This window comes from Nicotiana tabacum, chromosome 6, assembly GCF_000715075.1.
Source record: "Nicotiana tabacum cultivar K326 chromosome 6, ASM71507v2, whole genome shotgun sequence".
In the NCBI taxonomy this organism is placed as follows: Eukaryota; Viridiplantae; Streptophyta; class Magnoliopsida; order Solanales; family Solanaceae; genus Nicotiana; species Nicotiana tabacum.
The window spans coordinates 155,405,881-155,424,754 of NC_134085.1; the positions used below are offsets into that span (position 1 = coordinate 155,405,881).

The 18,874-nt window shown below is 37.7% G+C and overlaps 3 protein-coding genes across 4 annotated transcripts; 2 read left to right on the forward strand and 1 right to left on the reverse strand.

Annotated features, from left to right (window-relative positions):
- Window positions 1-5,127: 5,127 nt before the first annotated feature.
- Window positions 5,128-10,573, forward strand: LOC107809369 (DEK domain-containing chromatin-associated protein 1). Of its 2 annotated transcripts, none has more exons than XM_016633978.2 (11): window positions 5,128-5,818; window positions 6,046-6,079; window positions 6,868-6,947; window positions 7,134-7,193; window positions 7,361-7,471; window positions 7,573-7,653; window positions 7,798-7,878; window positions 8,865-9,360; window positions 9,668-9,765; window positions 9,910-9,940; window positions 10,036-10,573. In XM_016633978.2, the coding sequence occupies exons 1-11, from the start codon at window positions 5,360-5,362 to the stop codon at window positions 10,194-10,196; spliced, it is 1,692 nt and encodes a 563-aa protein (XP_016489464.1). In that variant the 5' UTR covers window positions 5,128-5,359; the 3' UTR covers window positions 10,197-10,573. The 2 variants fall into 2 exon arrangements, with proteins under 2 accessions (XP_016489464.1, XP_016489465.1); XM_016633979.2 differs by having other exon boundaries at window positions 5,130-5,818; window positions 7,801-7,878.
- A 1,629-nt stretch (window positions 10,574-12,202) lies between these two features.
- On the forward strand, window positions 12,203-14,508 carry LOC107809372 (omega-hydroxypalmitate O-feruloyl transferase). Its single transcript, XM_016633982.2, has 3 exons — window positions 12,203-12,338; window positions 12,435-12,896; window positions 13,409-14,508. The coding sequence occupies exons 2-3, from the start codon at window positions 12,453-12,455 to the stop codon at window positions 14,264-14,266; spliced, it is 1,302 nt and encodes a 433-aa protein (XP_016489468.1). The 5' UTR covers window positions 12,203-12,338; window positions 12,435-12,452; the 3' UTR covers window positions 14,267-14,508.
- A 231-nt stretch (window positions 14,509-14,739) lies between these two features.
- Window positions 14,740-18,295, reverse strand: LOC107809370 (protein ROOT PRIMORDIUM DEFECTIVE 1-like). Its single transcript, XM_016633980.2, has 2 exons — window positions 15,908-18,295; window positions 14,740-15,796 (listed from the first exon to the last, which is right to left on the reverse strand). The coding sequence occupies exon 1, from the start codon at window positions 18,009-18,011 to the stop codon at window positions 16,602-16,604; it is 1,410 nt and encodes a 469-aa protein (XP_016489466.1). The 5' UTR covers window positions 18,012-18,295; the 3' UTR covers window positions 14,740-15,796; window positions 15,908-16,601.
- Between the last annotated feature and the right edge of the window lie 579 nt (window positions 18,296-18,874).

Sequence of the window (18,874 nt, forward strand, 5' to 3'; positions counted from 1 at the left end):
CACCACTGAATCTGCCTGAATGACGAGGCCTCTTGTCTGACCCCTGACCACCCCCCTACAACATAACCATCTCAACTCTTCTGGCCACATTGGCCGCCTCTTGAAAAGAAATCTCACTCTGTCTCCTTAGACATCTAAAGTCAAATCGGCTGAACAAGTCCCTCAATGAACCTCCTCACCCTCTCTCTCTCTCTCTCTCTCTCTCTCTCTCTCGGTGGGAAGTATGATAAGAGCATGACGGGCCAAGTCGATGAATCTGGTCTCATACTGAGTAACGGTCATAGAACCCTGCTGGAGACGCTCAAACTGCCTCTGATAGATCTCTCTCTGAGTGATAGGGAGAAACTTCTCCAGAAATAGCTGAGTAAATTGCTCCTAAGTCAAAGTTGGTGATCCGGCTGGTCTAGACAAACAATAATCTCTCCAACAAGTCTTAGCGGACCCAGACAAGCGGAAAGTAGCAAAGTCGACCCCATTGGCCTCCACTATCCATGTTCCTAAGAACCTCATGATAACTGTCTAGATAATCCTAGGGATCCTCAGAAGATGCACTGCTGAAAGTAGTAGTGAAGAGCTTGGTGAACCTGTCCAATCTCCACAAAGCATCGGCAGACATCGGCAAACATAGCTGCTCCATCACCGGTCTGAGCTACCGTACCCGGCTAAACTGCTCCAACTAGCTGAGCTGCCGGAGTTTGAAACTGGGGAGCCATCTGCTCCGGAGTGCGAGTAGCAAGAGTTTGGGCTCCTCCTCCAGCATGAGAGATGACTGGTGCTACATAAAGCAAGCCTGCCCGGGTGACACTCTCCATAAGGCCCACTAGACGGACCAGAGAATCCTGGAGTACTGGGGTAGCAATAAACCCCTTTGGGACCTGAGCTGGGCCCACTGGAACTCTCTGGGTCGAAACCCCATCATCAAAGTCAACCTGAGGCTTTGCCGCTGGTGCTGCTGCTCTAGGATGAGCTCTGCCCCTTCCTCGGCCTCTAACACGGCCTCGGCCTTGCCCTCCGCCCCTTGTGGGAGCTGCTGCTAGGGGCTCGGGCTGCTGATCGGTGGATGAGGAAGCGCGTGTTCTCGCCATCCGCGAAAGAACAAAGTAGAAATTCAATTAGCATTAAGAAACCAAACCGCACGTCAGGAAAGAATAAATGTGAAGTTTTTCCTAACTCTGTAGCCTCTAGAGGATAAATACAGACGTCTCCGTACCGATCCCTCAGACTCTACTAAGCTTGTTCGTGAATTGTGAGACCTATGTAACCTAGAGCTCTGATACCAACTTGTCATGACCCGGATTTCCCACCCTCGGGAGTCGTGATGGCGCCTACTCGTAAAAGCCAGGCAAGCCGAGTATTATGGATTCACTAACTCTTTTATTTAGACATTTTTAATAGTTTAAAATGATATGCGATCAACAGTGAAATATTAACAATAATTAAACACATGCGGAAGACGTAATCTGATAACAAAGACAAAAACAAGTACGACAATACCAAGTACATCTCTACCCGAAATCAGTGTCACAATATCACGGACCATCTACGAATACTACACATAATTGTCTGGAAATAAAGATACAATCAGTCTCTGAAGTAAATGAAAATAGAATATAAATATAGAAGAGAACGCCGGGGCCTGCGGACGCCTGCAGGACTACCTTGGGATCTCTGACTGGACTGAAGGTAGCCACCTAAATCTATGGTCAAAAAGCTGCCGCTCTAGGATCTACACACAGTGCAGAGTGTAGTATCAGCACAACCGACCCTATGTGCTGGTAAGTGACCGGCCTAACCCCGGCGAAGTAGTGACGAGGCTAGGACCAGACTACCAGATAACCTGTGCAGTTATATGATATACAACAGAAAATAAAACAGAAATAAACATGTAAAGATGGGAGGGGGACATACTGCGGGGGAATATCATTTACCAACAGTACTTAAGAGACAACATAAAGAATAATTTAGAATTCACAGAAAAATAATAAAGAACTCATAACCAACCAATAAGCACTTTTATTATCTATTATTGCGACGAGCAACCCGATCCAAATCGTAAAAATACTGTTGTGGCGTGCAACCCGATCCATATCATTTATCACTATTGCGGTGGCAACCCGATCCAATTATATTATTGTTGCAGCGTGCAACCCGTTCCAAAGATATTATTATTGCGGCATGCAACCCGGTCCAAACATATTATTGTTGCGGCGTGCAACTCGATCCAAATATAATATTGTTGCGGTGTGCAAGCCGATCCACATATACAGTTCAACACCAATCACAAAGAGAGTCCTGGCAAGGGATCAATAAAGAAACAACACCATCCCAGCAAGGAAATCGACAGTATAAGCAAATATGTCCCGGCAAGGGAAAATCATCTATAACCAAACTTGTTCCAACATCTAACTTCCTCAACTAGCACCAATATTCAATCATAAGTAATTTTCACGAGAATAATCATAACCCTTGCTCAACACAGAAATTCAACAACTTAGGCATTCGTAGTATTTGTTAAGAACACAACAATTTCAATTTAAAACTCACGGTCATGCTTGACACCAACGTATAGATATTCGTCACCATGCCTATACGTCGTACTCAACAAGTAACACGTAGAAAATAAGACGCAACTCCTAATCCCTCAAGCTAAGGTTAGACCAAACACTTACCTTGAACTTTCACGGCCAACTCAAGCCTCAAACACTGCTTTTCCTTTAGAATTTCCCTCCAAACAACTCGTATCTAGTCCAAATTGATTTAACAACATCAATAAATGCTAAAGAATTCATACTCAATGCTTAATTATAGGTTTTCTATCATTTTCCCCCAAAGTCAAAAATTGACCCCGAACCCGCTTGTTCAAATACGAGGTTCGGACCAAAACCCGATCACCCATTCACCCACGAGCCCGAATATGTAATTAGTTTTAAAATCCGACCCCAAAACGAATTCTAAATTCCAATTATTCAAAAAGACGTAACTCTACCCAAATTCCCAATTTTCTACCATTTAACCCCTAGGAAATAAGATAAAAGGTGATCAAAACAATAGAGAGTTGAAAGAAATTAGTTATTGAACACTTACTTATGAATTGGGAAGAAAATCTCTTGAGAAAATCGCCCTAGGCCTTCTATCTTTATGAAAATTTGAAAGAGAAAACGTTGAAGTTTTGTTTTAAAAGACTCCACTGCCTGACTCTCACACCTGCGGTCCTTGGGTCGCACCTGCATACTCGCACGTGTGGAAAACATACCGCTTCTAAGGAAATGATTAGGCCCGCTGGGGCCACATCTGTGAGGGGAGACTCGCTCCTGTGGAACCACTTCTGCGGGAGCTTGTCCGCATCTGCGAGAGGCTGGACCGCACTTGCGACACATTATTCGCACCTGCGAGCTCGCACCTGTGGTTCTTGACTCGCAGGTGCGGTTACACCAAAACTGATGCAACAACAGTGATTTCCTAAGCCTAAACACCCCGGAACCTACCCGAAACTCACCCGAGCCCTTGGGACTCCAAACCAAACATGCACACTACCTCAAAAACACCCTACAGACTTGCTCGTGAGATCAAATCACCAAAATAACATCAACAACTATGAATTTAACATCAAAATCATGAAATCACTTAAGAACTTCGAATTTTCCAATTTTCTCAAATACGGTCCGATTCACGTCATTTCTAGTACGTTTCTTTCCAAATTTCACAAACTCATCTTAAATCACATATAAGATCTATACCGGGCTTCGGAAGCAAAATACGTGCCCGATACCATCAAGTTTTATATACATTTCATTTTCAAAAACTCATAAATATTCCAAAAAATAATTTTCTTTGAAAAATTTATTTCTCAGGCTTGGGACCTCGGAATTCGATTCCGGGCATACGCCCAAGTCCCATATTTTCCTACGAACCCTCAGGGACCGTCAAATCAAGGGTGTGAGTCCGTTTACCCACAATATTGACCAAAGTCAACTTAAATTCATTTTTAAAGTCAAAATTCATTTTTTCACAGATTTTCACATAATGGCTTTCCGGCTATGCGCCCGGACTGCGCATGCAAATCGAGGTGATGCTGAAAAAGGTTTTTAAGGCCTCGAAATGCAGAATTTAATCAACACAAACAATTGCAAAGTCATGCCAGCCAGATATAATTTGTGAACAATTAACGAAATAGGTACAGTAAATATAGCAAAACAACTATCAGTTCGGCAGAGAAATCCCTAACAAGCAATAAGTGTGTATGTGTGACTGGGTTATTTTCTAAATATATTAAAAAACACGGGGTAAATGCATAGATAGCCATTCTCACGGATGTTATTTAGAGATTAGCCAGTACTTATTTTGTCCTGAAATTTTAAACTAAAAATCTTAATTTTAAGAAAACTCAGGACATTTTTATCTTGAAACGTTCAACTGAAAAAATGAAATTCAGGATGCACTGGCTAATTCCTAAATAGCAAGACTTTAGAGTGGATACCTGGTGTCATTTTTACAAAAAAAAAGCCAAAATAACACGAGTTAGCCAGCTTCGGGCTGGTAATTGAAAAATAGTCAGCGTTTGTAAAGTTATTGTAAAATAGCCACTATTTTGCTACAACACGGAAAGTTCCAGCATAATATACCGAAGATCGGAGCACCTGTGTATGAACTGCCAGTATATTATGTTGGAACTCCAGCACACGGAAAGTTCTAGCATAATATACTGGAGATTGGAGCACATGTGTATGGACTTCCAGCATATTATGCTGGAACTTCCGTACATTATGAAATTCTAACATGTTATGTTGGAAGTTCACATGTAAAAATTTCGAACTCCAGCATATTATGCTGAAATATTTCCGGATTTTGAACAATATTTTTTTTGAATTTATCTTTGACATAAAAAGTGACTAAATTTCGATTACTTTTAAAACTAGGACTATTTTTTAATTACCACTTGTAAATCTAGCTATTTTTAAATTTCGCCAAAAAAAAAAAAACAGTCTTTATAGGGCCGTTCCGGTCAGTCACCCTTGATTAATGGGCTATACACGGATCTGCATTTACCGGCCCACAAGTGCAAAAAACAAAAAGGATAGGCGGGCAATTACCGTTTCATAACCGGGAATTTCCGGTATTTAGAATTTTGTAATCCCAAATGAAAATTTCGAGCTTCGGAAAGAGTAGTATTTTTAGCATCTCCAATTCCAAATTGCGCCCGCCTTTTCCCTCTTAACATTTCAAGTTCTAGATCTGTATCTTGAAACTTCTCTCTCTTAAATTCAATCTTCTCCTACAGAGAAAAGAAAAATTCCCAAAACCAGAAACCCCAGACTAGGGTTTTACCACTCGTTTACTGCTTCTCAGTAGTATTTCTTCTATGGCGTCCGAGAAAGAAACCCTAGAAGATCAGAAACCAGAAGAGGTGACGGAGGAGAAATCTTCCTTACAAGAACAAGAAGAAGAGAAAAAGTCAACCGAAGCAGGGGAGGAGGAGAAAAAAGATGAAAAGCCAGAGATTAAAGCCGAAGATGAGGACGAGAAAGAAGAAGACAAAGAGGAAGTAGATGAAATGGAAGTAGATAAAAAAGAAGCGGAAGAAGACGAATCAGAGCAGGAGGAGGAAAAAGAGGAGTCAGAGGAGGAGGAAAAGCAAGAGAAAACACCAGTAAAGAAGGGCAAAGAGAAAAGTAGTAGCAAAAGTGAGGAAAAAAAGGAGAGTACGGAAGAGCCAGTGACACCAAGCTCAAGGCCGACAAGGGAACGGAAAACTGTGGAGCGTTACTCCGAGTCTTCGGGTGCTAGAAGTTCGACGCCTAAGCCATTGTCAATCAGGAAGGTATCTTTCTGAATGTTCTGTTTCTAAAATTCTTGTTTTTTTTTCCAGTTGATATAAAATTCAAGAATTCGTTTCTTGTTACTCGTCATGACTTCCTAAATAATATTCAGCAGTATCTTTTTAGATTTTAGGTTCAAACTAGAGAATAAATGGCAGTGTAAATATTTGATTTGCAATTTCAGTTATGATGCGAATTTCCTTTTATGAATTAGTGTGTTTAAATGCAGGGTAGTGGTACTCAGCTGAAGGACATCCCAAATGGTATGATTTCACTTCTGCTGGAGCACTTTGTTTTCCCTCTTAAATGGTTATGCTCTGCTATTTATTTATTGTTTAATGATTGATTAATCAATTTGATTCCTTCTAGGCAAAAAGAAGAAAAAAAAGATGTTTGGATTTTTGTCATTACTTGGTGAATGTCACTGAGATTGAAATTTGACTGATACTTTTATACGCTCCTTCTCTTTTATTTCATGTGATGGTATTTGATTGGATGTGAAATTATGATTTCAATTTGGCCTATATATTATATTAGTGATAGTGGAAGAAAATATTGTAAGTAATGGTTGGGGAGTTTGTTGGATGAAAACATTGTTTATATTCTTGAAACTTATTGAAGTTGTATACAAACCGGATGGTATTTCCTTCATAAAAAAACTGGATGGTGTTTCTATCTTTTGAAGAGATTAAATTGATTTTGTGGCTTTTGATTATGTACACATTTGGTGTATTTTTCAGTGGGTTTCTTGCATAGATCTTGGTTTAATGGACAAATAGTGCACGGAAGTAGGTATATATACGATCTTTAGTTTAACTCATTTAATTTGATTCACAGGGACCACAAAGAACCGAGTTCAAGTAAAGCAGTGTTTACTTGCATAAATAAAAATGTAAATCTTTACAAAAGGTTTCTATTTGTTTATCTGTTGACTCAGATACTGCATACTATCTAGTTATGAGTCCAATGTTATGATTTACTTAATTATAGCTGCGTGATATTGAAGCTTGATTTTCTATCTCTGACATCTTCAATATTTTGAAATTTTCAGTGGCTTATAAACTATCCAAGAGAAAACATGATGACAACCTGCAGATACTACACAATATTCTTTATGGCAAGAAAACAAAGGTCAGGATCATCTTCTTAATTATGAACTCCTGAACATTACATCTAGAGATGCTATCTCTCATGGTTTGACATCTTCAACTGTGTGAGCGTGTTTGTTTGAGGTTGGGGGGCTATGTGTATAGGGCTTGGTCTTTGCTTGTTTTATTGCAAGGCTTTGATGATGTCTTTGGCATTTTACCTCTGCAGGCACATAGTTTGAAGAAAAACATAGGGCAGTTTTCAGGATTTGTTTGGGTTGAAGATGAGGTACTTTTGCTTCTATCTCTTTTCTATCTTGTGATTGAATCTTCCTTTTGCTTTATTTATTTACATGTGAAATGGACGTAATCAAGTGATTACATCAAGTTACTAAATGATCCGTTAATTGAATGTGTGATCAGATTATCATTTGCCTACTTTATTTTATCAAGCAGGAAAAACAAAGGGGGAAAGTCAAAGAGAGGCTGGACAAGTGTGTTAAGGAGAAGCTACTGGATTTTTGCGATGTCCTCAATATTTCAGTGATTAAATCTGCTGCAAAGAAGGCATGTATTTCCAATGGGTCTTTGTCAACTGTGTCATCCACTGCAGCAAATTTTATTACCTAGTTTTTCCTATCAGTCATTTTACTTGTATCAATTTTCAGGATGAGCTCATAGTGAAATTATTAGAATTCCTGGAATCTCCTCATCCTACAACAGATTCCTTGCTTGCTGATAAGCAACAGGTATATAGCTGAATCTTCTAAGCTTCTCTCTCTCTCTCTCTCTCTCTCTCCTTGAAGAGTTCCCTTTTGTCTTAACGTTCTTTATGTATTAGCATTTGTTTAATATTTGTGAAGTTGTAACTTTTGTGTTCTTTTTAATGTTAGAAGGGTAAGAAGCAAAAGGGGAAGAGCACAGCTGCCAAAAGCACAGGTTCCTCAGATAAAACTACTGGGAAATCAGTAAAGGTTCTCTCTCAATCTTGCCCTTCTCTTCTCAAGGCATTCATTCCAACTAGCACATTCAGCTAATGACAATGTTTAAAAGTAGCTAGAACTTTCTGTAATTTCTCTGAGCTTCAAACAACTGACAATCTAAATGAACCTAAGTGGTTAAGAGAGGGAATGGAAATGAAGTAAGATATTTTTTAAGGGTCATGCTAACTAGTGCCACTATGGCGTTGGTTAAGAAACACTAATTATCTTGTAATTTGCACTGTGGATTTATTGCATATTAGAATTAACAAGTGCCAGCCTCAAGCAAGTCTTTGACTACGCTAGCATGTGCTTCCTCTCTTTCCTTTTTCCAGTTCTGTGTTGTTGGCTACTGGATATGTGAGCGACTAGTGTTTTTGTTTGCACAAGTAAATAGGTATGGCAACTTAAGCATAACTATTTTTTTGGATGAAGACAATAAAATGATGGTACAGAAATAATCTCTATAGTGTACATTTAGTTAATTAATCAGTTTTAACTCCTTGCCTTTACAATCTACTCAAGGAGAATCTGTTCAAACTTTTGGGACAAATAAAAAAGTTATAGTGTATCAGAAACATTGAGTTTTAGTGGTTATTTGTCATCATGATTTTGGTGAGAACTAGCAAAATATGTAAATTATTCAACTGAAGCAACTAAGTTATACATGTGTATTAAGAAGTACGTTTGTAACTTAGACTTGAACTACATTTTGAAGAGAAATTTAGGCACTGCTTTATATTTTCTGTTGGATTCAATTGTTGGCAGGGGATGTATGTTATGCTTTTGGCTTTGTCAGTATTTCTAAACACTTTATGTGACAGTCATACATCAACATCTATGCATTTTGACAGCTCATGTTAGCAAATCTTGATGTTTCTGTTGTCAAGGGAAGTTTGCTGTTACTTTTTCCATGAATGTTTGTCATAGTCCTCTGTCTGCTGAAAGGTTGTCTGACTTCTTTGTCATGTCCAAAGCAGAAGGATCAGAAATCTGATGTTGGGGTGAAGCGGAAGCGGCCATCAAAAATTGAAGAAGAAGCTGATGCTGAACCATCAGATACTAGAGATGACTCTGAGAATGACGATGAAGCTGCTAAAGAAGGAAGTGATCAGGAAGAGACTGCTTCCGAGAAAGATGAGGAACAAGAGGAAGAGGAAGTGGAAGAGAAACCCAAAGTCAAGTCTCATGAGAAGGTTTATTCAAAGAAGAGTTCAAAGAAGGATTCTGGAAGTGAAGCTGTAGAGAAGTCTAAGGCTATGGAAAAGGGCAGCCCTGCTAAGTCTTCGAAAAGCTCATCAAAATCTACCAAAGAGACTTCTAGTTTAGCTTCCAAGAAAGGTGCTTCTGCTGCTGATTCAATATCTAAACCCAAGAAACAAAAAGTTGAAAAGAAAAGTAAAAAAGAAGAAACTGAATCTGTGAAGGAAAAATCTTCGGGCAAGAAACAATCAAGCAAGTCTACTGCAAAGGAAGGTACAGCTTGTTTTTTTTCCCCAGTTAATATTAGTATAATATATGTGCTTCCATTCTTCTCTATGGTGAGAAACTAAAGAGCTTCAGGTTTAGCTTTTTGAGATATTCTTGTGAAGAGTGATGTTTCAGGATACACTGTTCTCCTTTCCCAAAAATCATTATTCTGATGTGTCATATTTTAATGTCAGTGATTGTCCAGAATCTGATGTCCATCTGTATTCTAGGATTTATTGATCATTACACCAAACAGATTCTCTTTTTAGTTGCGTATCTTCCACATTTGTGACTGTTGAACCTTTTGGAATAGGAAAAGGGAAAAGTGTGAAGAAGGCCAAAGTAGAGCCCACCAAAGAAGAATTGCATTCAGTAGTAGCAAATATTCTTCAAGAAGTTGATTTTAACACTGTAAGTCATACTTCTTTTACTACTTATCATATTTAAAAGTCTATATATATATATATATATATATATATATATATATTAATTTTTGAACTTCCTTATTATGCTTGAGCTTCATACTGATCATGTTCTTGCGCTACTTGAATGCAGGCAACTTTATCTGATATTATCAGGAAACTAGGTGCGTTTATTCAAGTGCTCATTCTACCTGCCATTCAAGAATCGGTTGTACTGATCTCTCATTTTCTAACCTTGTTTACTGGGGCTTTATTTCAGGTAGCCACTTTGATGTGGATTTGATGCACAGAAAAGCAGAGGTGAAGGCAATAATCACTGAAGTAATAAATAACATGAGTGATGAGGAAGAAGAGGAGGATGAAGCTGAAGGTGGTGATGATGCAGAAAAACATGGAGGAGGCGATGACAGTGATGCTTGATTTACAAGTCAAGTAGAAAGATTTGCTACCCATACGAGCTTTGTTAATTGTTCTGATTTGCATGTTGTCCTCTGTATAGGCATGTAAGCGAGAAAAGTTATACTGTTAGTTACAGGATATACAGATGGTTGCCTCACTAGGATAGTGTGTAAGATAGGCATTTCTGTGTTAGCTAATTTGTAGATGTAACCTTAGGATTTCCTTATCCCATCTCTTGCTGATAATCGGTGTTTGAGCTTCTTGTACTTTTATTTTTTTTTAGAACCATTGCAGATAGCCAGAGGTTAGATATGGTGAATGACTATAATAATCTGTATCATGTGTACTGCTGAATAAAAGAAAAAAAACCTTCAAACGGCCTGAGGGTTCACATAAAATTGCCACTGCTGTCTTTTCCTGGTGTTTCCAGGTTGATAATGTCCTACTGTAGGGTGTAGATGTTTTACGTTGAGATTGTTTGGTCATAGATTTGTGTTTAAACAATATTGTACTTGTATTCAGGAATAGAAATTTTTACCTTATTTGTCCCAGATTAAGTGTTTTACAAGCTATTTTCATATATTGCAATATATTCTTGAAAATTATGTCTATGCATATTCAGTTTTGGAAAATAAACTGATCATCTTGGTCGTTGATTTCAAAAGCTTATCAAATACTTGCTTCACAGGAACTGCAGATAGAATTCTTCATTCAATTATTTAGAGAATTGTCTCGAGTCTATGAGTTAAACGAGTTGTCGTGATGTATTGGGATGCGTGATCTAAAATAATGACAGACAATTTGGCAATTGCCTTCAAGCTATTGCTTAATTTGTTTCCTGCAACTATGGCAGAGGATTTTAGCAATCTTTTCTTTTTTCAGCGACAAAAAAGTCAACAATCATTTTTTCGTGTGTAGGAGTTAAACCCCCCTTTTTTTTCCTAACCATTTCTGCTGATTAATAAAGTAATTCATCTTTATGCGTGGACCTCAGAACTCATATATAATGCGTGAGAAATTCCAAGCAATTTGCAGGCACCGTCCACACTCCACACAGAAATCGATGAACATAGCCTTGAATAGAAGAATATGACCTAACAAAAATCTTTTGTATTTTATATTTAGATATCTTATTTGTGGGAAAAACAAAAAAAACTAATAAATAAAATTATTAAACGTCCACACAAGACTCGAATTCGGCGTGAGGTCCATGATAATATAAAACTTCTAACAATAAGCAAAGAGTACAACTTGGTTACACGGAAACCATAAAATATGTCAAAAGATCAAGGTCCCATTCCCCTTGAATTACGTAATGTGAAGATTACTGAGTTGATTACCCGTTTTAGCACTCAACTCTTAAACCTTCTATTGCAAGAAAAAAGTAACTTCCAGTCCATGTTACCTCTGCATTACACCGTGATTGCCTTAAATTAAAAGAAGTATATTTGCATTGAGGATTTAATCAAATCTACTTTTTGAGCCGAGGGTCTATCGAGAACAACCTCTCTACCTTTACAAGGTAGGGGATGGTAAGGTCTGCGTATACACTATTCTTCTCAGGTCCACGTTGTGAGATTACACTGGGTATTTTGTTGTTGTTGTCGTCTTTTTCTAGATGAGAACATAATTTTAAGAAAGAGGATTCAAAATGACAGAAGCTGCTATATCTGAAAATATGACCTATTGCTGTATAAAATATTAGACCAATTCAAGTCATCAGCTGAATTTGGAGGCCAACTCTACCAAACTCTACCAGTGTTTCCTTCAATCCTTACGCCAGATATTGTAAATTGGTAACATTTGGTTTTGGGGCCAGTAGCCTACCACACCCACATGACAATATCAAAATCTTCCTTAGAACTCATTTTTCAAAGCAAACATTTCAAAAATAAAATAAAAATAAAATTAGAACTTCATTTTTTTGGGGCTAGTCTTCTCCTCTACCATTAAGACAGCTTATGAATAGCTTTAAATATAAGAACAGCTCCTGCAGTCCTTTTCAGTAGTACATCTTTGTTAACCAATACTCAACAAATAGCCAATTATTCTACTCATGCATTTGCTATATAAATATTTCCAGTATTCATTTATCTCCACACCAACAAGTACACATTCTAAGTCTCAAAATCAGAACATTAATTGCAAATTCCTGTCTCATAGGTACTTTTTATTTTTTGGTACACTTATTTTCTACTAATGGTTTCATGCCATGCCACTTAAATATCTTTAACGTTATTTTCTTTTTATTTTATACAGGATTTTTGAACTTGCAAAATGGAGAATGGTAAAAACCATGTTGCTGTTGAGCTCATTGTGAAGCAAGGAGAACCAACTTTGGTTTCTCCAGCAGAGGAAACAGACATGGGACTATATTACCTTTCAAATCTTGATCAGAACATAGCCGTCCCCGTCCGAACAATTTACTGCTTCAAATCAGAGGAAAAAGGAAATGAGAATGCTGTTGAAGTGATCAAGGAAGCTTTATCAAAGGTTCTTGTTCACTATTATCCACTTGCAGGGAGATTGACAATCAGCCAAGAAGGGAAACTTATAGTGAACTGCAGTGGAGAAGGAGCAGTTTATGTTGAGGCAGAAGCAAATTGTAGCATAGAAGACATTGGTGATATTACTAAGCCTGATCCTGTTACACTTGGCAAGCTTGTTTACGATATTCCTGGTGCTAAAAACATACTAGAAATGCCTCCCCTGATTGCTCAGGTACTATATTTCTTTTGTTTATTTGGAGAATTTTGTTTAAAAAATGCAAAAATGCTACACCATGGATTTAAACCTGCACTCTAGATCAAATTATGAGCTACATTTGTCACTACACTAGAAGCTTCTCTTATGTCAAGGGGATACAACAATCAATACACACACATAATTTGTATAGTATAATTTTCCGACAAGGGGATTTCATGTGAACCCTTTACAGACCATGTAACTTTGCCGTTGGGCATAGTCACTTGTACAATTCTGGTATATGCACGTGTCCATCACACAATTGCCAGACCAAATCTAGGATAAGATTTCTCAAAAAGTTAACAAAACTTTCATTTTGATGACCAATTATTACATATAGGTTATTCACTAGGATCTTCAATAAGCATTGAATTCAGAACTAAAAAGTATCAAGGATGCTAGACAACAGAAGAAGAAAATCCTAATCATAGATGCTAATAGCATGTTTGTTTCTCTAGAGATACTGAGTGATAATTTCGTATATTCAGGTGACAAAGTTCAAATGTGGGGGATTTGTGCTTGGTTTGTGCATGAACCATTGCATGTTTGATGGAATTGGAGCAATGGAATTTGTGAATTCTTGGGGTGAAACTGCCAGAGGTGTACCAATCAAAGTCCCTCCATTCCTAGACAGGAGCATACTCAAGGCTAGAAATCCACCAAAATTTGAATATGCTCACAATGAGTTTGCTGAAATTGAAGATATATCAGACTCTACAAAACTATACCAAGAAGAAATGCTATACAAGTCCTTCTGTTTTGACCCTGAGAAGCTAGAGCAACTAAAAGCAAAAGCTAAAGAAGATGGAAATATTACCAAGTGCACTATATTTGAAGCCCTTTCAGCTTTCGTCTGGAAAGCGCGAACTCAGGCATTACAGATGAAACCTGATCAAAAGACAAAGCTGCTCTTTGCTGTAGATGGAAGATCAAGATTTGATCCCTCAATTCCAGAAGGATATTTTGGAAACGGGATCGTGTTAACTAATGCACTCTGTAATGCTGCAGAGATAGTTGATAATCCACTTTCTGTTGCTGTGAAGTTGGTTCAAGAAGCTGTTAAAATGGTGACAGACAGTTACATGAGATCTGCTATAGACTATTTTGAGGCAACAAGAGTTAGGCCATCTTTAACTGCTACTCTTCTCATTACTACTTGGTCTAGGCTTTCTTTCCACACTACAGATTTTGGGTGGGGAGAGCCAGTTGTGTCGGGACCTGTGGCTTTGCCAGAGAAGGAAGTTTCTCTGTTTCTTTCTCATGGGAAAGAGAGGAGAAACATCAATGTGCTTCTTGGATTGCCAGCTTCTGCTATGAAGACATTTGAAGAACTCATGGAGATCTAAACAGCCATATTGCAGCTTTCATTTGCCATGAAATTTGATATATTTAATGTTGAGTTATTGAGTAATTGGTTATGTTTTACTTTGTGTTATTATTATTTCATTGATCCCCAGAAGAAATTCAGTGCCTGCTGATATATACTGTTATTAAAGTGGAGGAATGTAGACAGGATCTTATATGTATTTCAGAAAGAAAAATGGGGAGATGTGCTATGACACTTGTACTGTTATTCCTTTGGCATCAATTCATGCTCTTTTGCTTGTTTCTAAATATCCTTTTTTTATCTCCACTCCGTCGAGATCAATAGTGGGTCTCCACCAAACCACCTAACTAACAAAAGGAAAAGCAAGTATATTAATTAGAGGAAATTCAAGGCAATACTCATCCTAAAAGGTCCATACTTTGAGGCCACAGTTTCAGCAGGTTGTATGATATGATCATGATTCATAGAACATTTCATGACAATGATCAAGAAAGGCTTAAAATCTTCTTACTCTGTAACCATTTAACGACAACTGAAACCAACAAAAGATCAAATTCCCAATACCAACAACAACAACAACAACAACCCAGTATAATCCCACTTAGAGAGGTTTGGGGAGGGTAGTGTGTACGCAGACCTTACCCCTACCCTAGGGTAGAGAGACTGTTTCCAAATAGACCCCCGGCATCCTTCCCTCCAAGAACTTCCCACCTTGCTCTTGGGGAGACTCGAACTCACAACCTCTCGGTTGGAAGTGGGGTATTATTGTCAGTTTTTATTATTGTCAATGTCTAACCAATTTGCTTACTGTTCCAGTTCTCAAAGTCCCTTCAATTAGATTCACAACTGGAATTGCTATTGCATGAGAAAATCCAAGATTGATCTTTGATTTCATTTTGTCTTTCTCTCGACAGTTCTAAAACCCATCAAAGGAATGAAAGCAAGCAAAAGTCAAAATGTCTAACAGCACCATAGTCGTCAAAAAATCAGAATCCAGAAAAACCAACAGAATCAGAGGTAAAGGCAATCAAGAACTCAGTTTGAACACACTGAGGGCAATCTCCCAAGGATGAACACCTCCTTTATAAGCTGAAAAGTTACATACTTTAAATTCCTCATTCCATTTGACAATCTCATCTTCCTTTGTAAAATTCTTCTTGTCATTCCTCTTTGTGAGGGCTCAAAGTCAAACAACTACCCTTTGAGCCCTTCCACTCGATTTTGACTCTCGATCTTTCAAAATCTTGGACACCCACATGCTTCTCTGACAAAAAGCTGAAACCATTGAGGCAATTAACAATGATTTTAGCCTCAAATTTCTTGGATGATAGTGATGGCTTTTACCTTGGATGTGGACAAAGCACATTAAAACTATTCAAAGAAACTGTCCAATCTACTCTCTACTCGATAGAAGCCCCTCGGCAGCTTCCTGAAAGTGCTCAAAAACTAGCACAATGGCTTGGATGAATGATAAGATAATTCCATTAGTTTAAGGTATGTTTTTATCATAGTTCCCAAATCATGCAACTCTCCTTCAAGATTTGACGATCTGAAGAAAACCAAAAAACCAAAAAAATTTTAAAAAAAATCTGCCTAAAAACTGTTGGTTAGAAATAAATTCACATTTTAAAGATGCGAATTTTTGTTTCTTAATATTTACCTCTTTGTGAAATGAACACTTGATCCAGTGGAATTCATAAAGAACATGCTTGTTCACTTTTCAAGCTGAAAGGGATGAAGGCCTTGTCTTAGTGCTAAAACCAAGCAACATGCTCCTAGTTTAATCAAGTCCTCCTTTGTTCTCTTTCTCTTAAATAAATCTCACGTGTGTGCATACTAGCATAAGATGTTTTTTGTAATTCAAAGAGACTGGCCGTATCTGTGATCTTCCCTTTTCCTTTCCCTCTTCGTCAACATGACAAGTTGGAAGTTACCCGTAGATAGTTCTTTTAACATTATGCAGGCTGTAGTAAATATGATGCTTCTGAAGATGTGCTGCTGGCAAGAATACCAATGTAAAACACTGCACCTCTCGGCGAAAGTTCACTTTGTTGTGTTCCAAAGCCAAAAGTTCTTTTATGAAGGACATAAATCACCTCTTCGGATAGTACTGCTGAATCTTTCTAACCAGCAAGTCCATGTTAAGATCAAAATGGATTCACTATGTCTTCTCTAATATTTTCCTTGAAATTCTTTGGAGGACATTTCAATTGAGCCAAAAATGACAGAAAAACATTCTGATTAAGAGACAAATACCAATCAGTGATTTGTTCTGTTTACAAATGAAAGAATATCTCACGCTGTCCGTTTAAGGCATTTAACATATTGCTTTCGAAGTTGCAAAATTAGTAATATTATGATGTTTCTTTTCCTAAATCATCAGTAACATCATCCCCACTGTCTTCTTCATCTGTGTACTTAGAGTCACTGCTGCAATCATCATCGTAGTCCACACTTTCTTCTCTCTCCTCATCTTGGCTAACTGTCTCTTGAACTGTTGAATGATCTCCTTCATTCTCGGTGTTGTCTCTTCTAACATCAGCTATTTCATCATCGTCTCCCCGCCTTCTATAATTAACCAATTCTTTATCCATATTGGCTTTCCTTGGACTCATCAAAACCAACTCAGCCAGCCTTCTCCTAGCTAAATACAGATCATTTGGCTCAATCAACTCTCCCTTCCTATAAGCCTCCCTGAGAAACACCGTATGCAATTTCCCCTGATTTCCCCTTGTCGAGATATAAAATATTCCCTGATGCTGAAGGAGAAAGTCCTTCAGCTTCTTTGGCAAATCCATCGCCAACCTAAAATGCGCGATTCTCTCCAAAGTAATCTTCTTTTCAACCGTCAATGACAGCAACTCATGAATAGTGGCCACTGCTCTCTTCTCCATCCTCTTCTGTGCCTCGAGCGACCTCAAATCATAACCCGAGATATCCTCATAAGGCGACCAATAAGGCAGCCTTTGCCATTTCCAAACAGCAATCTTATAATACTTCCCAATCTTGAAACCTGGTGGGAAATTCACCCTAAAATAAAACCTCACATTTTCTTCTTCACCACCCTTTTCTCTATACTCTTTCTCCCTAACTCTCTCCACAGCACAAACAGCTAACATCTGGTCTTTCTCTACAACCTCAATGTACTTGTTCCTAGTCTCTTTAGCATCAAACAACCTAAAATACATAGGATACTTCAAAACAACAGAAAACTCAAAATCATCAGGTAAACCAAATTCTTTCCTTGCAATCCTCACATGTTCTAGCCTTAATCTCCCCGTCTTAGAAAGCATTAAAAGCTTTCTTAAACGGGTTACAGCTTCAGGTAATTGAGCAAAAAGGGCTATTTTTTCTTGCTCAATTTGAAGCAATGCTTTACGGGTGAGCCTGCAATAAAGAATTCTTTGTACCGGGTGTTCGAAAACCTCGAAAACATGTGGGAATTTGAGAATAAACTTGCCTGCTTCGTATTGCTTGAACCCGAAACGGCGAGCCAGCATGTCAAGGCGAGAAATGGGGATCATTGAATTTGGCTGAGTGAGGAGCTGGTCTTGGAATTTCATAACTTTGCGGATTTTTTTTTCAACTTCCATGTAATCATCGTAACCGTGGTCGCGAACGCGTTGTTGGTTTCTGGGTATGGAAGTTGTCTGTGACATTTGTTTTGTGAATTGTAAGAAAAGTGGAGGAATCCAGGTGAGGGAATTGAAGGGTTTGGATTTGGATTGTAAGAGCTTTGTAGAAATTGTAAGGAAAATCTGCATTTTAAGTTTTGATACGGTTATGGAATTTAGGGTTTAGGGGTTTACAGGGAAGATGTTGCAGCAGGAGCAGGGGCGGTGGTTCTGGGATGGGTTTTCTCTTTATCTAGGGTGCAATGTGGATTGATTGAAAACACTTGGGGTAATTTTAGCAATTATAGAACATTGCTGGAGGAAATTGCAATTTTTGGTGGTCAAACTGTAACAAGTTTAACTAGGAATAATTGATACAATACTATTTTGTATCTTTAATTTTGCTGGAAAAGAAGTTGGAATGCTTTACGTATCGGAGATAAATTTGTATTAGCTTGTTATATGTCGTTTCATAATGTATCGTATTGTATTGTATTTTATTGTATTGTATTTTATTATTTTGATATATACAATATTTGAATATATTGTATTATTTGTCGTTGTTTTATGATGTTATGCACCAATAAGTAAAGAATAAACTTACAATATTACAAAGAAAAAGTAAGGTACGAGATAGATTTATTATATAAAAGATAAGATGAAGGATAAATTGATAAAATAAGATTGTTTAATAATAAGGAAGAGCAAGATGAGAAGATAAAATATGGTTCCACACAAAATTGGTGATTTCAAAAAGTAATACTTTTCGTCATTACATAATGATAGATTTAAACGATACGATACAATAAAATTTAACCAACTATCAAGCTAAATATTATATTTAAAGTAACAAACAACCGAACAAGCTAATATACCTAACGTGAACTACATGTGTGTTATTCTAATAAAATGAACCTGCTTGATCATGCCACGATTTCGAATACTACTTCAAGACATATATTTTTCATTCAGCTAAAATACCACTAGATAGTTTACTTAGCGGCTAATATTAT

Coding starts and splice junctions, on each gene's coding strand:
- LOC107809369 (XM_016633978.2), top strand. CDS start 5,360: ATGGCGTCCGAGAAAGAAACCCTAGAAGATCAGAAACCAGAAGAGGTG. Junction 5,819..6,045: donor AGCCATTGTCAATCAGGAAG/GTATCTTTCTGA, acceptor GTTTAAATGCAG/GGTAGTGGTACTCAGCTGAA. Junction 6,948..7,133: donor TTTATGGCAAGAAAACAAAG/GTCAGGATCATC, acceptor TTACCTCTGCAG/GCACATAGTTTGAAGAAAAA.
- LOC107809372 (XM_016633982.2), top strand. CDS start 12,453: ATGGAGAATGGTAAAAACCATGTTGCTGTTGAGCTCATTGTGAAGCAA. Junction 12,897..13,408: donor TGCCTCCCCTGATTGCTCAG/GTACTATATTTC, acceptor TCGTATATTCAG/GTGACAAAGTTCAAATGTGG.
- LOC107809370 (XM_016633980.2), bottom strand. CDS start 18,011: ATGCAGATTTTCCTTACAATTTCTACAAAGCTCTTACAATCCAAATCC.